A 16553-nucleotide genomic window follows, 5' to 3' on the forward strand; every position below is an offset into this window, starting at 1 on the left:
TTGAGCTGGGACCTGAATGAAAAGAAGTCAGACCTGTGAAGAGCTGCGGGAAAAGCATTCTAGGCAGAGGGAACGGCAAGTGCAAAGGTCTGAGCATGGTATGTTGGGAACAGAAGGCTGGAGCCCAACAGGGTGGGAGGGGCTGGGGATGAGTCACTCTGAGGAAGGCAGGGCCCTGGCCAGTTCTCTGTGGAGAACTGAAACCGAGGCTGACTCAGCCTAGTGCACCCAGAATATTTCTGCAGAGATACAATAACCCCCTCCAACCCCAATAATCTGCAACCGTGGGGGAGAGGGTTGGGCAGGAACATCCGACCACAGAGAGCCTTGCTGTCATGCGTCAGATGACTTGGGAAGGAGTCCAGCCACCTTCCTGCCTGGTCTGTGACATCCATTTCAAAACTGGGTTGTTTTTAGATGGTATCACTTGTTCCTGGAACGTCTATGACCCCTCTCTTCTTGCTCCACAACACTAAGAAACATGCTTCTCTGAGCAAAGGGAAAACAAATCTTGAGTACTTCTGAAGTGCCAGGAGTGCTTTCGGCATTCCCACCCATAACTTATGAGTGGTCTGGTTTCTCCACATCATTGCCAATGTTTGGTGCTATGACTGTTTTTTATTTTAGCCATCCTGATAGGGGTGTAGTGATATCTCATTATGGTTCTCTTTGCACCTCCTTAATGGCTAGGGATGCTAAACATTTTTTCAGGGGTTCCTTGCCATCTGTACATCCTGTTTGGTAAAATGCCTGTTCATGATTTTTGCCCATTTATAATTGAAACTAGAGGCCCGGTGCATGAAATTTGTGTGTGTGTGTGTGGGGGGGGGTGTCCCTCAGCCCAGCCTGCACCCTCTCCAATCTGGGAGCCCCCACCGGGATTGGGCCTAAACAGGCAGTAGGACATCCCTTTCACAATCCAGGACTGCTGGCTCCCAACCGCTCACCTGCCTGCCTGCCTGATCACCCCTAACTGCTCCCCTGCCGGACTGATCGATGCCTAACTTCTCCCCTGCTGGCCCGGTCACCCCTAACTTCCCTCCCTTGTCAGCCTGGTCACCCCTAGCTGCTCTCCCCTGCTGGCCCATTTGCCCCTAACTGCCCTCCCCTGCAGGCCTGGTCCCCCCCTGCTGGCCATCTTGTGTCTACATGGGGGTGACCATCTTGTGTTGGAGTGATGGTCAATTTGCATATCACTCTTTATTATATAGGATTGTCTGATTTTTTTACTGTTGAGTTTTAAGAGATTTTTTTATCTCTAGATACTGGTCCTTTGTCAGATATGTGGTTTGCAAATATTTTCTGAGTCTTTAGCTTGTCTTTTTATCTTTTTACAGAGTCCTTCACAGAACAAAAGTTTTTAAGTTTTATGAGATCCAATTGATCAGTTTCTCCCTTTTATGGATCATGCTTTTTGGTGTCAAGTCTAACAAGTCTTTGTTTAGTCTTGGATTCTAAAGATTTTCTCCTACTTATTTTTTCTAAAAAGTTTTATATTTACATTTCGGTTTGTGCTTCACTTTGAGTGAACTGGGTTTCATGAAATTTCATTGCACACATGCAGGGTTCAGTATCCAGCAACAGCTCCAGGTGCAAGGGGACTGATATGCAGGTTTCTAATCCTCTAGCTCACATAGCTCCCGCTCTCTGCTACTCTATCAGAACCTCTGCTCTTAACCATCACACTATAATGGTTAAGTTAAAGGTTGTACAGAGTACTGATCAGTTGTTAATCAATTATACCTATTGAGTTCCTAACTATAAGTAAGGCCCCACAAAAGATACAAAGAAGACATCTGTCTTAGTCATGGTTCTTCAGAGAAACAGAACCAATAGATAGAGAGACAGAAATGATGATAGATAGAAAGATAGATAGATAGATAGATAGATAGATAGACTAGTATACATAGGGAATTGGCTCACATGAGTATGGAGGTTGAGAAGCCCACTGATCTGTGCAAGTTAGAGACCCAGGAGAGTCAATGGCATACATAATTCCAGTCTGAAGTCCTGAGAAGTAGGAAGGGTAAGTTCCACGGTGTAAGTTCCAGTCGAAGCTAAGTCTGAAGGCAGGAAAAACAATCCTAGTTCACAGGCAGTCAGGCAGAGAGAGAAAGAGAGAGTTCTCCCTTACTCAGCCTTTTGTTCTATTTAGGTCTTCAGTTGTCCGGGTGAGGCCCATCCACAACAGCAATGGGAATCTACTTCACTCAGTCTACCAGTTCAAAGTTGATCTCCTCCAAAAACACCCTCACCAGCACACCCATATATCCAGTCACATCCTGGTCCAATCAAGTTGGCACATAAAATTAACCCTCACAACATACTACACCAGCCATGCCCGCATGAGCCCAAGGCAGCGATTGGGAAATGTGCACAAACCCAGTGGTCAGGGACGGTGATGGGAGCTTGAGCAATAGGGTTGCACAAACCATGATGCTGCTCTCTCCTGTCTGACTCATCATTCACCTCACTCCCCCACTTTCCAGTCCCTTCAGCCTCCTCCATCAACTAGGAGTCAGGGTATTGACTGCCTCCCCTGACCCTGGGTTTCCGAGCTTTGGTAAAGTTTTTGATTCAACATCGGCATACATCACGTCCCAGATCAAGTCTGGCCCTGAGAACCTGACTGGGTTCTCTCTGGGTCTTGAGATCTCAGACTTTGGAGTTGGATACTCCATAACAATTCCAGTTTTGAATCTTTTTGATAGAAAAAGAAGGCCACAAGATAGAAGGCATGAGGGGTATGGGAGGGAGAAGAACTTGAGGAAAGGAAGTGGGGAGCAAAGAAGCTGCCAAAGGGAAGAGACTGGGAGCTGGAGGAGTCTTGCCCACCGTTTATCCAGAGGTTACAGGAGATCTCTCAAGTAGACCCAGCCCGTAGAAATGTTTTGTTTAGATTATACAATATTTTCAATGTTTTGGGGTCTAGTATTCAAAAAGCCTATTTTGCATAAAATTCCTAGCATCCTTGACAGATCAGAAGGCACTGTGACAATCGGCCCACATGGCAATTGGCTGGAACTCCATAGGCACTGCCCTCCTCAGACAGAGTATCTGACCTCTGTTTTGCTACAGTCACCACTGTTCCCTACTGTCTCCTCACACAGAGGCTCAGCATCATTTGTCATTTAACACTGAGCTGGTGCTGTTTTTCTTACTCCCAACCTGTCTTATAGTTTATCTTACCAGCCTGGCCTCCATGGGCATCTAAATTTTAACCTCTTAGGTAGTTTGAATCCTTTATTTAATAGAAGAAACAAGCTCAGAGAGAAGACATGCTCTGGTGACAATCTCAAGTGAACTAGTGGCAGAACCAGGACCAGGACCCAGTGCCACTGTCTTATGAGGATCTCCTTGGCCAGAGCACTGAATGCATGTCCCGGAGGCAGTGTCTGGAAAGTGTTTTCCTCTGAGGCACTCAATGGGAAATGAAGCCCAGGTAGCCATCAGGACTCCCTCCCTCCCATTAGCCCTCCCAGTGGTCAAGGGACTCCAGGAGAAGAGCTGGACTGCTTATGTAGGAGGTGAGTGGGGGAAGTCAAGTGATATGGGCGTGAATGCCCAAGTGGCAGAAAATATCTTGAAATCAGAGCTAATTTGGGTGACGCAGAACATGGGGTGCCTAGAAGGGAGCCACAGTTATTGTGGGGCTCAGGCCGGAAGGGGAACAGAAGTCCAAGCAGACCTTTCCGCCAAAGCTGGCCACTTCTGCCTTGGAAAGTGTTTCACAATGCCCCATGTGTGTGAGGACAGCCGGGCTCACTACGGATGGGCAAGAGGGTGTGGACTCACACACTGACATGTACTGGCACTCAGAGAGAGCCCGTGGCTGAAGAGCTGGCCAGCACGCCACTCACACGCAGACAGTGCCTGACCTATCGTCCTCATGACAAGTGAGTATCCCCGTCCAGGGATGGGGTGGGGAGAGTCAGGGAGGCAAAGGAACCCCTGGTCCCATGGGAGTCCTGGTCTGGGCCATAATTCCGGACATGAGCCTGGGGTTGGGTTCTTTGCATCCCCTTTGTCTGATCTCTGTGTACTTGGAGCCCCTGGAACTTCTTCGGCTGCTGGAGGGGGCAGGGGTGAGGCCAAGGGGCACACGTGCCAGTGTTAGTGTCAGCCAGCCCTCCTCCGAGCCCCGTGTCCCTCTCCACATCCTCTGTGGCAAGAGAGATCTGGATTTGGGGATCTTTGCACTCACATGGAAGGAGAATAATGCTGAAGGCTCCGCTTCTGACATTTTACGGAACATTTGGTCAACGGGTGAAGGTCATGGACCCTACATGGAAGTCAAGGGCCCCTATTCAGCTGGGCTTTGATTCTGCACTTTGCCAGGAGGAGGCAGGGGAGGACACATGGCTTTAGCCCTGGGCCACCGAAAGAAGCAGGTCACTCACCATGCCCCATGGGGCCCTTTGCAGGTGACAGGGTTCCCCAAAGGCTAAGCAGTCCCAGCTATGGCTCCATCTCCAGCCCACCCAGCGCAGGGCCACAGCAAGCACCTCCCGGAGAGACCTACCTGAGTGAGAAGATCTCCATCCCGGACACGAAACCGGTGGGAATACTGGAAACTTCCTGGGCTCTTTCAGGATTGACAGGACAATATTGGGGGGGGGGGGGGGTCTCACGGGCTGGGTGAGGGAGTCCCCTGAAGACCATGGCAAGTCCCTTCCAGCTCTGAGCCGTGGTGATAGACAGTGTAACTGCCCCCTTCCTGCTTCTGTCTCCATCACTTAGCTTACCATTTATCTAAAAATCATCAATGGCTTTCTGGATGAATCCCAGCTTTCCTATGAAGGCAAAGGGACTTGGAGTGAATTCAGGTTGGAGCCTCGAGGATTGGTTGCTAAAGGAAAGGACTAGACAAGGGCATTGGGAGGAGCAAAGGAGGTTGTGGGCTGGCTTCTAGATGCTGTCACCTGCATTTCCAGAATCTTTAGCAGAGCCCAGGCTTCCAGACCAAGCCCTGGAATGGGGTGGGGGGCCCTTGGCTTGGGCTAGGGAGCCCTTGGCTCAGTGGACTCTAGAGAGGAAGACCTATGGTCTGACAAAGGGCTGGGGAGGGAGGAACTGGACCAGGGAGGCCTGACCCCAGGAAAATCCCCTATTGGGGCTCTAGGATCTGCAGAGTCAGGGTCTGCAGGAGGTAAGCTGGTCAGGTGAAGGAAGACTGCTGAATGTGCTGGATCCATAGCGGCCGATGGGCTGTTACTTAGCAAATCCTGCTGGTTCCTCCCACCCCATGTCCTCCACTAACCCCTGGGGGATGCGGCTCCAGGAATGGGGAGTAGAGGGGCAGGCTGGCCAGCATGGGCTGATGAGCCCCTTGGAATTCAGCTGGTGGTGGGCCAAGGCCAGTTATTGCAGCCCCTAGACCCAGGTCATCCTCACCCCACTTCCACCCACAGGGCACGTTCAGCCTGAGGAAGCTGTGGGCCTTCACGGGGCCTGGCTTCCTCATGAGCATCGCTTTCCTGGACCCAGGAAACATCGAGTCGGACCTGCAGGCTGGTGCTGTGGCTGGATTCAAAGTGATGGAGTTGCGGCACTGTGGGGAGGGGGGGTGACCCGGTTAAGAAAGTGGAGACCCCAGCTTGCCCCTTTTCCCCAGAGTGGCCTGCATGGCTGCTGTTCATGGGAGATGCTAGATTCGAATGGGCTGGAAAAGGTCCCCAGGGCATCCCTGCCAGAATGTGGGATGGGAGGAGGTTGGTCTTCTTTCTCTATCTCCCCTATTCTGTCCCCAAGGAGTGTCCTTGGTTAGAGGGTGCCACCAATTCTGGGGTTAGCTAATTCACCCCTCTGGCTGAACACCTCTCCCTGCCTTCTCGCAGCTGCTGTGGGTGCTGCTGTGGGCCACGGTGTTGGGCTTGCTCTGCCAGCGACTTGCTGCCCGGCTGGGCGTGGTGACAGGCAAGGACTTGGGTGAGATCTGCCATCTCTACTACCCTAAGGTGAGCTTGGTGGGCCCGGACAGGAAACACCCACAGGTCCCAAGCCCGAAACAGCCACTTACAGGTTCCATGATCAAATAAATACATACTCTCAAGTGGGGTGTCACAAGTCCACTTGATAGAACAGAGGCTCACACCAACAGCACATAGACTGAAAGGGACTTTGGATAGACCCTGTCCATTTTATAGGAGAAATGGAAGCCTCGAGAAGTGACTTGCTTAAGGCAAAAAAATAGGTAGGCAGCAGCTTGGTCGTTGGCTGAGATGGACACTGGGGGCTTGGCTGTTGTCAGTGTCCAGAAAGGAAAAAAAATTTCAACATTACACATGGCAAAGGTATTTAATGCAGGGATGTCGCCACAGAGGTGTTGGAAGAGCTGGGACAAGCAGTGGAAGGAGGGTGTCACCCAGAGGTCAGAAAGCTGCTGGGCAGGAGCCCAAGAGCCATCACTGGCTGCCGAGCGCCTGGGAGCATTGCCACTTCTGCCGAAACGGCCACCAGTGCTGCTGGCGCCTAGGTTGCCAGGTGCTTTTGCTGCCAGAAACGCCACCAGAAGCAGGCGAGACGATTTCTCCCTGCCTTTTCATCTCCCATTAGTGTTTCCTGCCAAACCCAACTGGAAGCCAGCTGACAAGGCCGTCTTGCAAATGCAGTTAGTAGGCTTCTAGCCCAGCAGGGCAGTGCTGAGTATCGAAAGGTGCACGTAGGACTGAGACAAACAACTGTCCAGCCTTAAGGAAGGTTACCTTCTCCCCTAGGTGCCCCGCACCCTCCTCTGGCTGACCATCGAGCTAGCCATCGTGGGCTCGGACATGCAAGAGGTCATCGGCACAGCTATCGCATTCAGTCTGCTCTCGGCTGGACGGTACTGCCCCACGGGCTCCGGCTCTTCAGTCCAGAGCTGGGATCAGCTGCTACTTCTTCCTCAGGCCTTGTACTTCCCTGTGTCCATTTCCTCTTGCAGTTCCCTTTGACCCAGAGTTGTTGCCCAACTGGACAAGTGGGGAAACAGAGACCCAGAAATGCAAAGTGGTTGTGAGTCACACAATGTCAGTGACCTTGCAGACTTCCGGGTTGCCTGCCATACTGGACCCCCACCCATTTGGCCCTTCCTCTCCGTTCTGTGCCATTTGCCATCTCCAGCACACTCCCACTCCCCTCTCCTGCAGTCGTCTGGGGCCACTTGGGTCCCTGCTCCCAGGAGATCAGACTTCAGTCTCCAGCCCTGAGAATGGGAGTTTGGGGCCCTGGGACCAGGCTGGGCTGACCCAGGCCTCTCTGGTTTCAGAATCCCTCTCTGGGGTGGCGTCCTCATCACCATCGTGGACACTTTCTTCTTTCTCTTCCTGGATAACTACGGTGGGTGTGCCCTTCCTCTCAGAGGGGGCTGTGGGCTGGGCGTGTGAATGTAAGGCCAGCGGATGCTCTGCGGTTCTGGAGTAGGGCTCAGCTTCTCGCTCGGCATGGCCTTGAGCAAGTTACCCAGACTTCTGTTTCTTCGTCTGGAACATGGGGAAAATAACAGCACAGGCGTCACAGGGCTGTGGTGAGGATTCACTGAGGCAGCATATGTTAAGCACTTGGCACAGTGCCTGGAACAAAGTGCTCAAGATCTCACCATTAATAATCACTTATGTTACGGTTTTTTGTTTTGTTTTGTTTTGAATGTTCTGCCCCTTTGCTCTCTCCCTAGGGTTGCGGAAGCTGGAAGCCTTTTTTGGATTCCTTATTACCATCATGGCCTTGACCTTTGGCTATGAGGTGGGAAGCCAGAGCTGCAACACCCCCAGGAAGGCCACCCCTCTCTCTGCCCCCTGCAGAGCCTGAGGGGCCAGGGTCAGGGTGGAGGGTGCGAATGGCTTTGCAGGGGCAAGGTTTGTCCTGACCAGGCTCCTCCCCACAGTACGTGGTGGCACGTCCTACTCAGGGACCGCTTCTCCGCGGCCTGCTCCTGCCCTCGTGCCCCGGCTGCGGCCAGCCAGAGCTGCTGCAGGCTGTGGGCATCGTTGGCGCCATCATCATGCCCCACAACATCTACCTGCACTCAGCCCTGGTCAAGGTGAGCACAGGGGCAGGGAGGGAGCGGTGCCTGGTCCCGTGGCGTCACACTGGCCCATTCTCCAAGCCTGGAGCCCCTCCCCTTTGGCTCCTGAGGTCGATGACAAGATAGACAAGTCATCTGCCTTCCTGGCGCTTGCATTCTAGAGGGAGAGACAGACCATGAGCAAGTAAACAAATGAGGGAGAGAATTCTAGATTGTGCAAGGTGCCCTAAAGGAAACGAAACAGAGAAGTGTGACAGAGAATGACTGAGACAGGGGCTACTTTAGGAAAGGTGGTCGGGAAAGGCCTTTGTAAGGAGTGGCCTTTGAGACATGAAGGATGGGAAGGAAGATCAGGGGAGAAGATATTCTAAGCAGAGGGAATGAATGGTGAGGGCAAAGGCTGCAGGAGAAACAAACTGGGCATGCAGGAAGGGGGTCGCTGACCAGGGCCTGTCCCAGACTTCCATGTGGGGGGCTTTAGAGAGAACTGGGGTTTGGGGAGGACATAGAGGTGTGCGAGTGGAAGGTGTTGGGGTGGCCCTGAGAGACTTTGGCTGTTCCCTCCCTTTTGACCTTTATAGTCTCGAGAGATAGACCGGACCCGACGGGCTGACATCCGAGAAGCCAACATGTACTTCCTGATTGAGGCCACCATCGCCCTGTCTGTCTCATTCTTCATCAACCTCTTTGTTGTGGCCGTCTTTGGGCAGGCCTTCTACCAGCAGACCAACCAGGACGCGGTGAGACGCACCACACCTCCCCATCCACCACACCTCCCATCCACCACACCTCCCCAGCCACCACACCTCCCCATCCACCACACCTCCCATCCACCACACCTCCCCATCCACCACACCTCCCATCCACCACACCTCCCCATGCACCACAGCTCCCATCCACCACACCTCCCATCCACCACACCTCCCCATGCACCACAGCTCCCATCCACCACACCTCCTCATCCACACCTCCCATCCACCACACCTCCCATCCACCACACCTCCCATCCACCACACCTCCCATCCATCACACCTCCCATCCACCACACCTCCCATCCACACCTCCCATCCACCACACCTCCCCATCCACCACACCTCCCATCCACCACACCTCCCATCCACCACACCCCCCCATCCACACCTCCCATCCACCACACCTCCCATCCACCACACCTCCCATGCACCACACCTCCCCATCCACACCTCCCATCCACCACACCTCCCATCCACCACACCTCCCATCCATCACACCTCCCATCCACCACACCTCCCATCCACCACACCTCCCATCCATCACACCTCCCATCCACCACACCTCGCATCCACACCTCCCATCCACCACACCTCCCCATCCACCACACCTCCCATCTACCACACCTCCCATCCACCACACCTCCCCATCCACCACACCTCCCATCCACCACACCTCCCATCCACCACACCTCCCATCCACCACACCTCCCATCCACACCTCCCATCCACCACACCTCCCATCCACCACACCTCCCATCCACCACACCTCCCATCCACACCTCCCATCCACCACACCTCCCATCCACCACACCTCCCATCCACCACACCTCCCATCCACCACACCTCCCATCCACCACACCTCCCATCCATCACACCTCCCATCTACCACACCTCCCATCCACACCTCCCATCCACCACACCTCCCCATCCACCACACCTCCCATCCACCACACCTCCCATCCACCACACCCCCCCATCCACACCTCCCATCCACCACACCTCCCATCCACCACACCTCCCATGCACCACACCTCCCCATCCACACCTCCCATCCACCACACCTCCCATCCACCACACCCCCCCATCCACACCTCCCATCCACCACACCTCCCATCCACCACACCTCCCATCCACCACACCTCCCATCCACCACACCTCCCATCCACCACACTTCCCCATCCACCACACCTCCCATCCACCACACCTCCCATCCACCACACTTCCCCATCCACCACACCTCCCCATCCTCAGCATTGCTGGGGGCTCCAGGCCATGAGCTAAGCCTTTTGAGTCTCTGCTGTAGACTCCAGGCTTTGGTAGCAGAGGGAGTCTGTGCCTGGGACTCCCACCCCCAACCCACTGGGGAGACACAGCCCCCAACAGGCAGACTTAAAAAAGAATCCTCACCCAAGGATATTTTTCCATTGATCCTTAGAGAGAGTGGAAGAAAGAGGGAAAGACAGAGAGAAATATGGATGTGAGAGAAACACATTGATTGGTTGCCTCCCGCATGCGCCAGGGAGGAGCCTGCAACCGAGGTACATGCCCTTGACTGGAATCAAACCCGGTACCCTTCAGTCAGTAGGCCGACGCTCTATCCACTGAGCAAATCGGCTAGGGCCAGACTCTTTTTTTTTTTTAAATATATTTTTACTGAATTCAGAGAGGAAGGGAGAGGGAGAAAGAGATAGAAACATCAATGATGAGAGAGAATCATTAATCGGCTGCCTCCTGCACACCCCAAACTGGAGATTGAGCTTACAACCCAGGCATGTGCCCTGCCTAGGAATTGAACCATGATCTGCAGGTTCATAGGTTGACGCTCAACCACTGAGCCATGCCAGCCGGGACAGGCAGACTCTTGAGGGTCAGAGCCACACAAAGGGGCTGCAAGGCACAGATATCCGAGGGAAGTGCCTGGGAGGGAGGAGCTAAGTCTTGGGAGACCCAGCATTCCAGCTGCACCTGGAAAGCTGGGCAGGATTTGCCCAGCAAACTGCAGGAACGGGGTTCTGGGAGGAGAGGATGTCAGAGCATGAGTGTGGAGCGGGAATGCACAGCACTCATGTTCTCCTCCGAGTCCTCTCTCCTCATAATCTTCGTTAGCAGATACACGGCCATTCGTTCAGCAAATATTTACCAAGCAGTTGTGATGTGTCAGGCAGTGCCCTGGGTCCTGGGGACACGGGAGTCAATGATATGAAGACCCTGCCCTCGTGCAGCTTAGATTTGGAGGGTGGAGAGTGAGCAGGCAGGAAGCAAATCATCAAATCAATACAGAAGGGAAGAGTATGGACAACGTTGTGAAGGAAATAAAGCAAGCAATGGAACATCATTGGGGATGTGGTGGAGGGAGGTCTGGAGAGGACTCGGAGGAGGTGACATTCTGGCCGACTCTCTTGGATTTGTGACCTCCTGGGTTTGTGACCTGTGCCTGTCTCCCTTTCCGAGTGGGTCTGTGACGAGGCCCTAATGACAGCTGGTCAGTGTTGGGTGCTTACTGAATGCTGACCACACGGTCACTGCCACTGCCTGGCTGTGTGACCTTCTGCAGTCACACCCCTCCCTGGCCTCATGCTGCTCCTCCACACAAGGAGAGAGGTCTAAATAGGGATGGCAAACCCTTGCCTTCCAGACCTGGCCAGTCACAGAGCTGGGGGAGGGGGGCTCGGTGTGAGGAGGAGAGGCCTGGGGGGCAGCCGAGGCACTGCCAGCCCATTGCCTCTGTGGTCATGCCAGCTCTTACAGGCCCCACAGACCCCTGGGAACCCGGTTCTCGTGTGAGTTCTCACTTTTTAAAAATCTATATATTTTATTGATTTTCTACAGAGAGGAAGGGAGAGGGATAGAGCTAGAAACATCAATGAGAGAGAAACATCGATCAGCCTCCTTGACCGGAATCGAACCTGGGACCCTCTAGTCCGCAGGCCGATGCTCTATCCACCGAGCCAAACTGGTTAGGGCGAGTTCTCACTTTTAAATGTTGGCAGTAAATTCACATGAAAGAAAAAACAACTTGTTAGCCAAACAAAACGTGTCTGGCCAGACTCAGCCCGTGCACGGGCCACCAGTTCTCAGCCCCTGGTCGAGGCCTGGGGGCCGGAGCTTCGGAGACTGAGTGTGCACTTCCCGTCTCCCTCCTACTGCCCGGCCCGCAGTTCAGCGTCTGTGCCAACAGCAGCCTCCGCGACTACGCCAAGATCTTCCCCAGGAACAACCACACGGTGGACGTGGACATCTACCAGGGAGTAAGTGCGCCGAGGGCCCGAGCCGCTCCGGCGACGGCCACGCCCACCGAGGGGAGGGGTCACGCGAGAAGGGCGGGGCCACGCGTCTGACCACACCCCTCCTCCCAGGGCGTGATCCTGGGCTGCCTGTTCGGCCCCGCCGCCCTCTACATCTGGGCGGTGGGTCTCCTGGCGGCCGGGCAGAGCTCCACCATGACTGGCACCTACGCGGGACAGTTTGTGATGGAGGTGGGGCCTGGGGCCAGGGGTGCGAGGTCAATTGACACAATACGGGGACGCGGGCTTCGTTGATCCTTAAAGCAGTGCAGATCTTAAAGCAGCCATTATAAGCCCCACTTTGCAGACTAGAGATTCAGAAAGGTGAGCGACTGGCCCAAGGCTGCAGACCGAGGACTAATAGGAGGCTTTTACCTAAAACTCTTCCGTCTGCCGCCATCAGCTGTGGGAACTCCCCCAATTTCTTCCTACCCATTGCCAACTAGGGACAGAGCCGCCCCCCATTTCATAAATGCAAAAACAGAGGGTTCCCCCAGAATGAGATGGGGTGAGGGAGACAGAGGTCCTTCCTCTGGAATCTCCAGCCATCAGGGTGCCCCCCCCCCCACCCCAGGGCTTCCTGAAGCTGCGGTGGTCGCGCTTTGCCCGCGTCCTCCTCACTCGCTCCTGCGCCATCCTGCCCACCGTGCTCGTGGCTGTCTTCAGGGACCTGAGAGACCTTTCAGGCCTCAACGACCTGCTCAACGTGCTGCAGAGCCTGCTGGTGAGGGCAGCCCTACCACCCTGACCCCTTGCGGAGCTAAACAGGAACCACAACAGTCCCCTATATTGAGTTCACCCTCCTCCAGGCACAATCTACACACACCTTGCCAACAAGCCTCACATAATCCCACAGCCAGCCCAGGGGTACGAACCACCGTTGTCCCCATTTTGCAACTTGGAAAACTGATGCACGCAGTTCAGTGGCCAATGGCAGAACTGGGGTTCAAACTCAGGCAGCCTGGGACCACAGCCCCCAAACACTCCTGCTCAGGAGCCCCACAAACTTGGAAGGCACAGAGGTGGAGACACAGAGTGGTTACAAGACTTGCCCAAGGGCACACAGCCAGGCAGAGGGTGAAAGGCACTCTGGCCCATCCTCTCCTCCTGGCTGAATTCCGAGGGCAGGGTCCCTCAGCCCCGTCCTCCCCGTTCTCCCCAGCTTCCCTTTGCGGTGCTGCCCATCCTCACCTTCACCAGCATGCCCACGCTCATGCAGGAGTTTGCCAATGGCTGGTGAGTATTCCCCATCCCAGGCACTGGACTTGCATTACCGGATTTGATCCTCACAATCACCCTGAGGTAGGAATTACCATTATCATCCCCCTTATCCCGAGGAGCTCAGAGAGGTTAAGGAAGTTTCCCAGCAAATGGGGGAGCCAGGGCTGAAATCTGGAGGCGAGGGCTGTTTCTAGACAGGGTGGAGCCTGCAGGGCCCAAGAGGCAGAAGTGGACGGGGGTCTGTTCCAGATCCACAGCCCAGAGAAGCTGGCTTTGTCATCCCCCTCTCCCCACCCCGTCCAGGCTGGCCGTGGGCACTGGAGGAGGAGGAGGTGCAACAATCCTGAGTCTCCCTCCCGTCCTCCAGGCTAAGCAAGGCCATCACCTCCTCAATCATGACACTGATCTGTGCCATCAACCTCTACTTCGTGGTCAGCTACCTGCCCAGCCTCCCCCACCCCGCCTACTTCGGCCTGGTAGCCCTGCTGGGCGCAGCCTACCTGGGCCTCACCGCCTACCTGGTACTGTAGGGCCAGCATGTGCCTTGGGGATCGGGAGGGCAAGGAGAGGAGGCAGCAGATGGAGGGAAGGAGGGAGGCAGGGAGGGGATGGACTGGGGCTTCCCCAGAGGTCTGGTTCTCATCATCACTCCTCCCCCAGGTCTGGACCTGTTTCATTGCCCACGGAGCCACCCGGCTGGCTCACAGCTCCCACCAACACTTCTTGTATGGGCTTCCAGAAGAGGAGCAGAAGGGGGAGCCCTCTGGATGAACTCCCCCTGGACCTGGCTTGAAGGGGGGAAATAAAGGGGGCAGACTGGCCTGTTGGACAGGGGAGTGGGGGAAGTGGAGGCAGAAGATGGAGTGGGAGTTTTGGGGGGCAGGCCAACCTGGGTTCCATAGGGACCTGCTGTTTCCCAGCTTGGACAAGTGATGAACCTACAGGTCTTAGTGTCCTCATCTGTAAAGTGGGACATCAACCTTGCAATGGGTGTAAAGCACTTGAACACAGTGCTTGGCAACGGGACTTAAAAAAAAATCCTAAAGTATTTATTGAGCACTTACTTACAGGAGTGACCTGACAGACAGTCCCAGTTGGGGGCAGGCTCCAAACTGGCACTTAAAATACAGTGCGGTGGATGCTAACTCAACGCCAGCTCTATTCTCGTCCAAAAGAAGAGGAAAACGGAAACCAAGAAAACACAAAATCCCATCAAGAAGAGCCACCTGCCCTGGCCGGTTTGGCTCCATGGATAGCGCGTCAGCCTGCGGACTGAAGGGTCCCAGGTTCGATTCTGGTCAAGGGCACATGCCCAGGTTGCGGGCTCGGTCCCCAGTGGGGGGCGTGCAGGAGGCAGCCGATCAATGGTTCTCTCTCATCATTGATGTTTCTATCTCTCTCTCCCTTCCTCTCTGAAATCAATAAAAATATTTTTAAAAAAAGAAGAGCCACCTACTCCAATGCCTCCTCCTCTCGCAGTCTAGTTCCTCTCGCTGGAGTGGCCTCCGCCTTTCTGATCCACCGGCAATCCCATTTCCCAGGCAGTAAAACCGAGGCGCGGTTCTCGCCCCTCCAGGCGCCGGGTCATAAGGAACCCGAGTCTCTGCCTCCGAGGGCCCAATTCACTGGCTGCCTCCCCAGGAAACCAGCGACCGGACTCCCACGCCCAGGGCGCGGACTCCCAGCTCCCCCTGGGGGCAGGGACGGTCCCGCGCGCCCGCAAGCCCAGCCGCAGCCTCGCCCTTCCCCGCTGCGGAAGAAAAGGCGGGCACTTGGGCCTCCCGCCCTGAGGTCTCAGAATCCGCCCAGACCAGGAGGGGGTTACGGGGGAGCTGTGTGGGCGGGGAACCCCCGCCGCCGCTGGGAGCCGCCCGCCACGCCTTCGCCCCTGGCCGGGACTGCACTTTACAGACGCTCCCTGGGCGGTTTCTAGGCTCCCCCAAGCCCCTCCTCCGGCCTCTTCCCATCCTCGGACCCTGGCCCCGAGCCGAGGAGGCGGCGCGGAGAAGGGGTCGCCAGGCTTCCCCGGGTGTTGAGCTTGGAGCGGACGCTGTGCCCCTAATTTCCCGGGGATTCGGCGGGGCAAGCTCTGCGCTCAGGATGGGGCGCTTGATGAAAATTTCCTCTTTCTTAAAAGGGCAACGATGCCAGTGGGGCCCTCCGGGAGGCACGGAATGGGACGGGTCGGGCTCTGCCAGAGCGACCAGGGAAGAGGTGACCTGAGCGAGAAAGCCGCCAAGTCCCTTCCCGGGCCTGGCCCTGGAGAACCGGGGGCCACGCGAGCTAGAGGTGGGGGGGCGGGCGGTGGAGAAAGGCCTCTCCCAGCCCGTCCCCAGCTTCCCGGGGGCGCCGTCCGTGCCCCCGCAGACGCTCCCGGTCAGTTCCCTGAGCGCTAACGGGGCTCCGGCTCCGCGCTGGGCGCGGAGGGAGGCGGGTTCCGAATGACCGGGGATCCCGCCAGGAGCGCCCGTGGGCGGGTGGAGGCGGCCGAGTTAGTAACAAATCGCTACTCAGTGGGTGGGAACGATCCACGTGCGAGCGGAGCTGGAAAGAGGGGGGTCAGGACCCGAGAAGGCCTTGGACAGCCTTGGAAGCTGAATAACCACGGGCGACGGGGATTGGGGGGCGACGGGCATGGGGGCGGCGGAGGCGAAAGCGCGGACAAGCGGAGGACTCTTCGCTCCCGTGGCGCAGGGAGGGGGCCCGCAGCGGATGGGCAGTGAGGCCCGGGACTGAGGACCCGGGACGAGGAATGCGGAGGGAGGGAGGAGGGGACCAAAGGCCACCGAGGAGGTCAGCGAGGAGGTCCCGCCAGGGCGCCATTCCAGGTCCAGGGAGGCCCCTGCGGTCCTCCCGGCTCCGGGGTTAAACTGGACTTTTCCCCGGAGCTGCCTGGGGCCCGCCTTTCCTGCACGGCCCCCCATTTGGAGATGGGGTTCGCTGCGTGCTGGATGGAGAAGTCACAGCCCCCAGGACTTGGTTCCTCCTGGTACGAAAAATAAAAACAAACTCTGTGCTAAGGCGACCCCAGCGCTGGGGTAGAGACACTGGGTGTGCCCCCCCACAGTGAAGAAACCCCAAGACCGCCCCCCCCAGCTCCTCGGTCCCCACTGCTGCCCAGACCCTTCGCGGCAGCCCTTGTGCCTGGAGCCCGGGAGGAGGGCAGGTCCCCAGGGCCAGAGGCCGCCCCGACTGGCTCAGCGGGGGCATTGCGGGGGGGGGGGGGGCAGGGGAGCAGCGAGTGCGCGGGGCGGGGAGGCGGACGCACAGCGGACCTGCCAGGGCACCAGCCCC

The 16553-nt window shown here is 56.1% G+C and overlaps 1 protein-coding gene across 4 annotated transcripts; it reads left to right on the forward strand.

The window, feature by feature from the left end:
- The first annotated feature begins 3706 nt into the window (after nucleotides 1-3706).
- Nucleotides 3707-14704, forward strand: SLC11A1 (solute carrier family 11 member 1). 4 transcript variants are annotated; one of them, XM_070422122.1, is made up of 15 exons: nucleotides 3707-3896; nucleotides 4477-4558; nucleotides 5412-5534; nucleotides 5838-5957; nucleotides 6717-6892; nucleotides 7247-7317; nucleotides 7652-7719; nucleotides 7862-8017; nucleotides 8584-8742; nucleotides 11913-12002; nucleotides 12111-12230; nucleotides 12613-12762; nucleotides 13201-13274; nucleotides 13627-13780; nucleotides 13920-14704. In XM_070422122.1, the coding sequence occupies exons 1-15, from the start codon at nucleotides 3772-3774 to the stop codon at nucleotides 14028-14030; spliced, it is 1779 nt and encodes a 592-aa protein (XP_070278223.1). In that variant the 5' UTR covers nucleotides 3707-3771; the 3' UTR covers nucleotides 14031-14704. The 4 variants fall into 4 exon arrangements, with proteins under 4 accessions (XP_070278223.1, XP_070278225.1, XP_070278224.1 ...); XM_070422124.1 differs by having other exon boundaries at nucleotides 6717-6823; XM_070422123.1 differs by having other exon boundaries at nucleotides 3811-3896; nucleotides 4425-4558.
- The last annotated feature ends 1849 nt before the right edge of the window (nucleotides 14705-16553 follow it).

This window comes from Myotis yumanensis, unplaced genomic scaffold (genome assembly GCF_028538775.1).
Source record: "Myotis yumanensis isolate MYYU_CA2020_CCGP unplaced genomic scaffold, mMyoYum1.0.hap1 SCAF_8, whole genome shotgun sequence".
NCBI lineage: Eukaryota > Metazoa > Chordata > Mammalia > Chiroptera > Vespertilionidae > Myotis > Myotis yumanensis.

Bases quoted from the DNA above. Each gene is read 5' to 3' on its own strand.
- SLC11A1 (XM_070422122.1), top strand. From the start codon at position 3,772: ATGGGCAAGAGGGTGTGGACTCACACACTGACATGTACTGGCACTCAG. The intron at 6,893-7,246 runs GTACTTCCCTGT...CTCTGGTTTCAG, and splicing joins CTACTTCTTCCTCAGGCCTT to AATCCCTCTCTGGGGTGGCG. The intron at 12,763-13,200 runs GTGAGGGCAGCC...CGTTCTCCCCAG, and splicing joins ACGTGCTGCAGAGCCTGCTG to CTTCCCTTTGCGGTGCTGCC.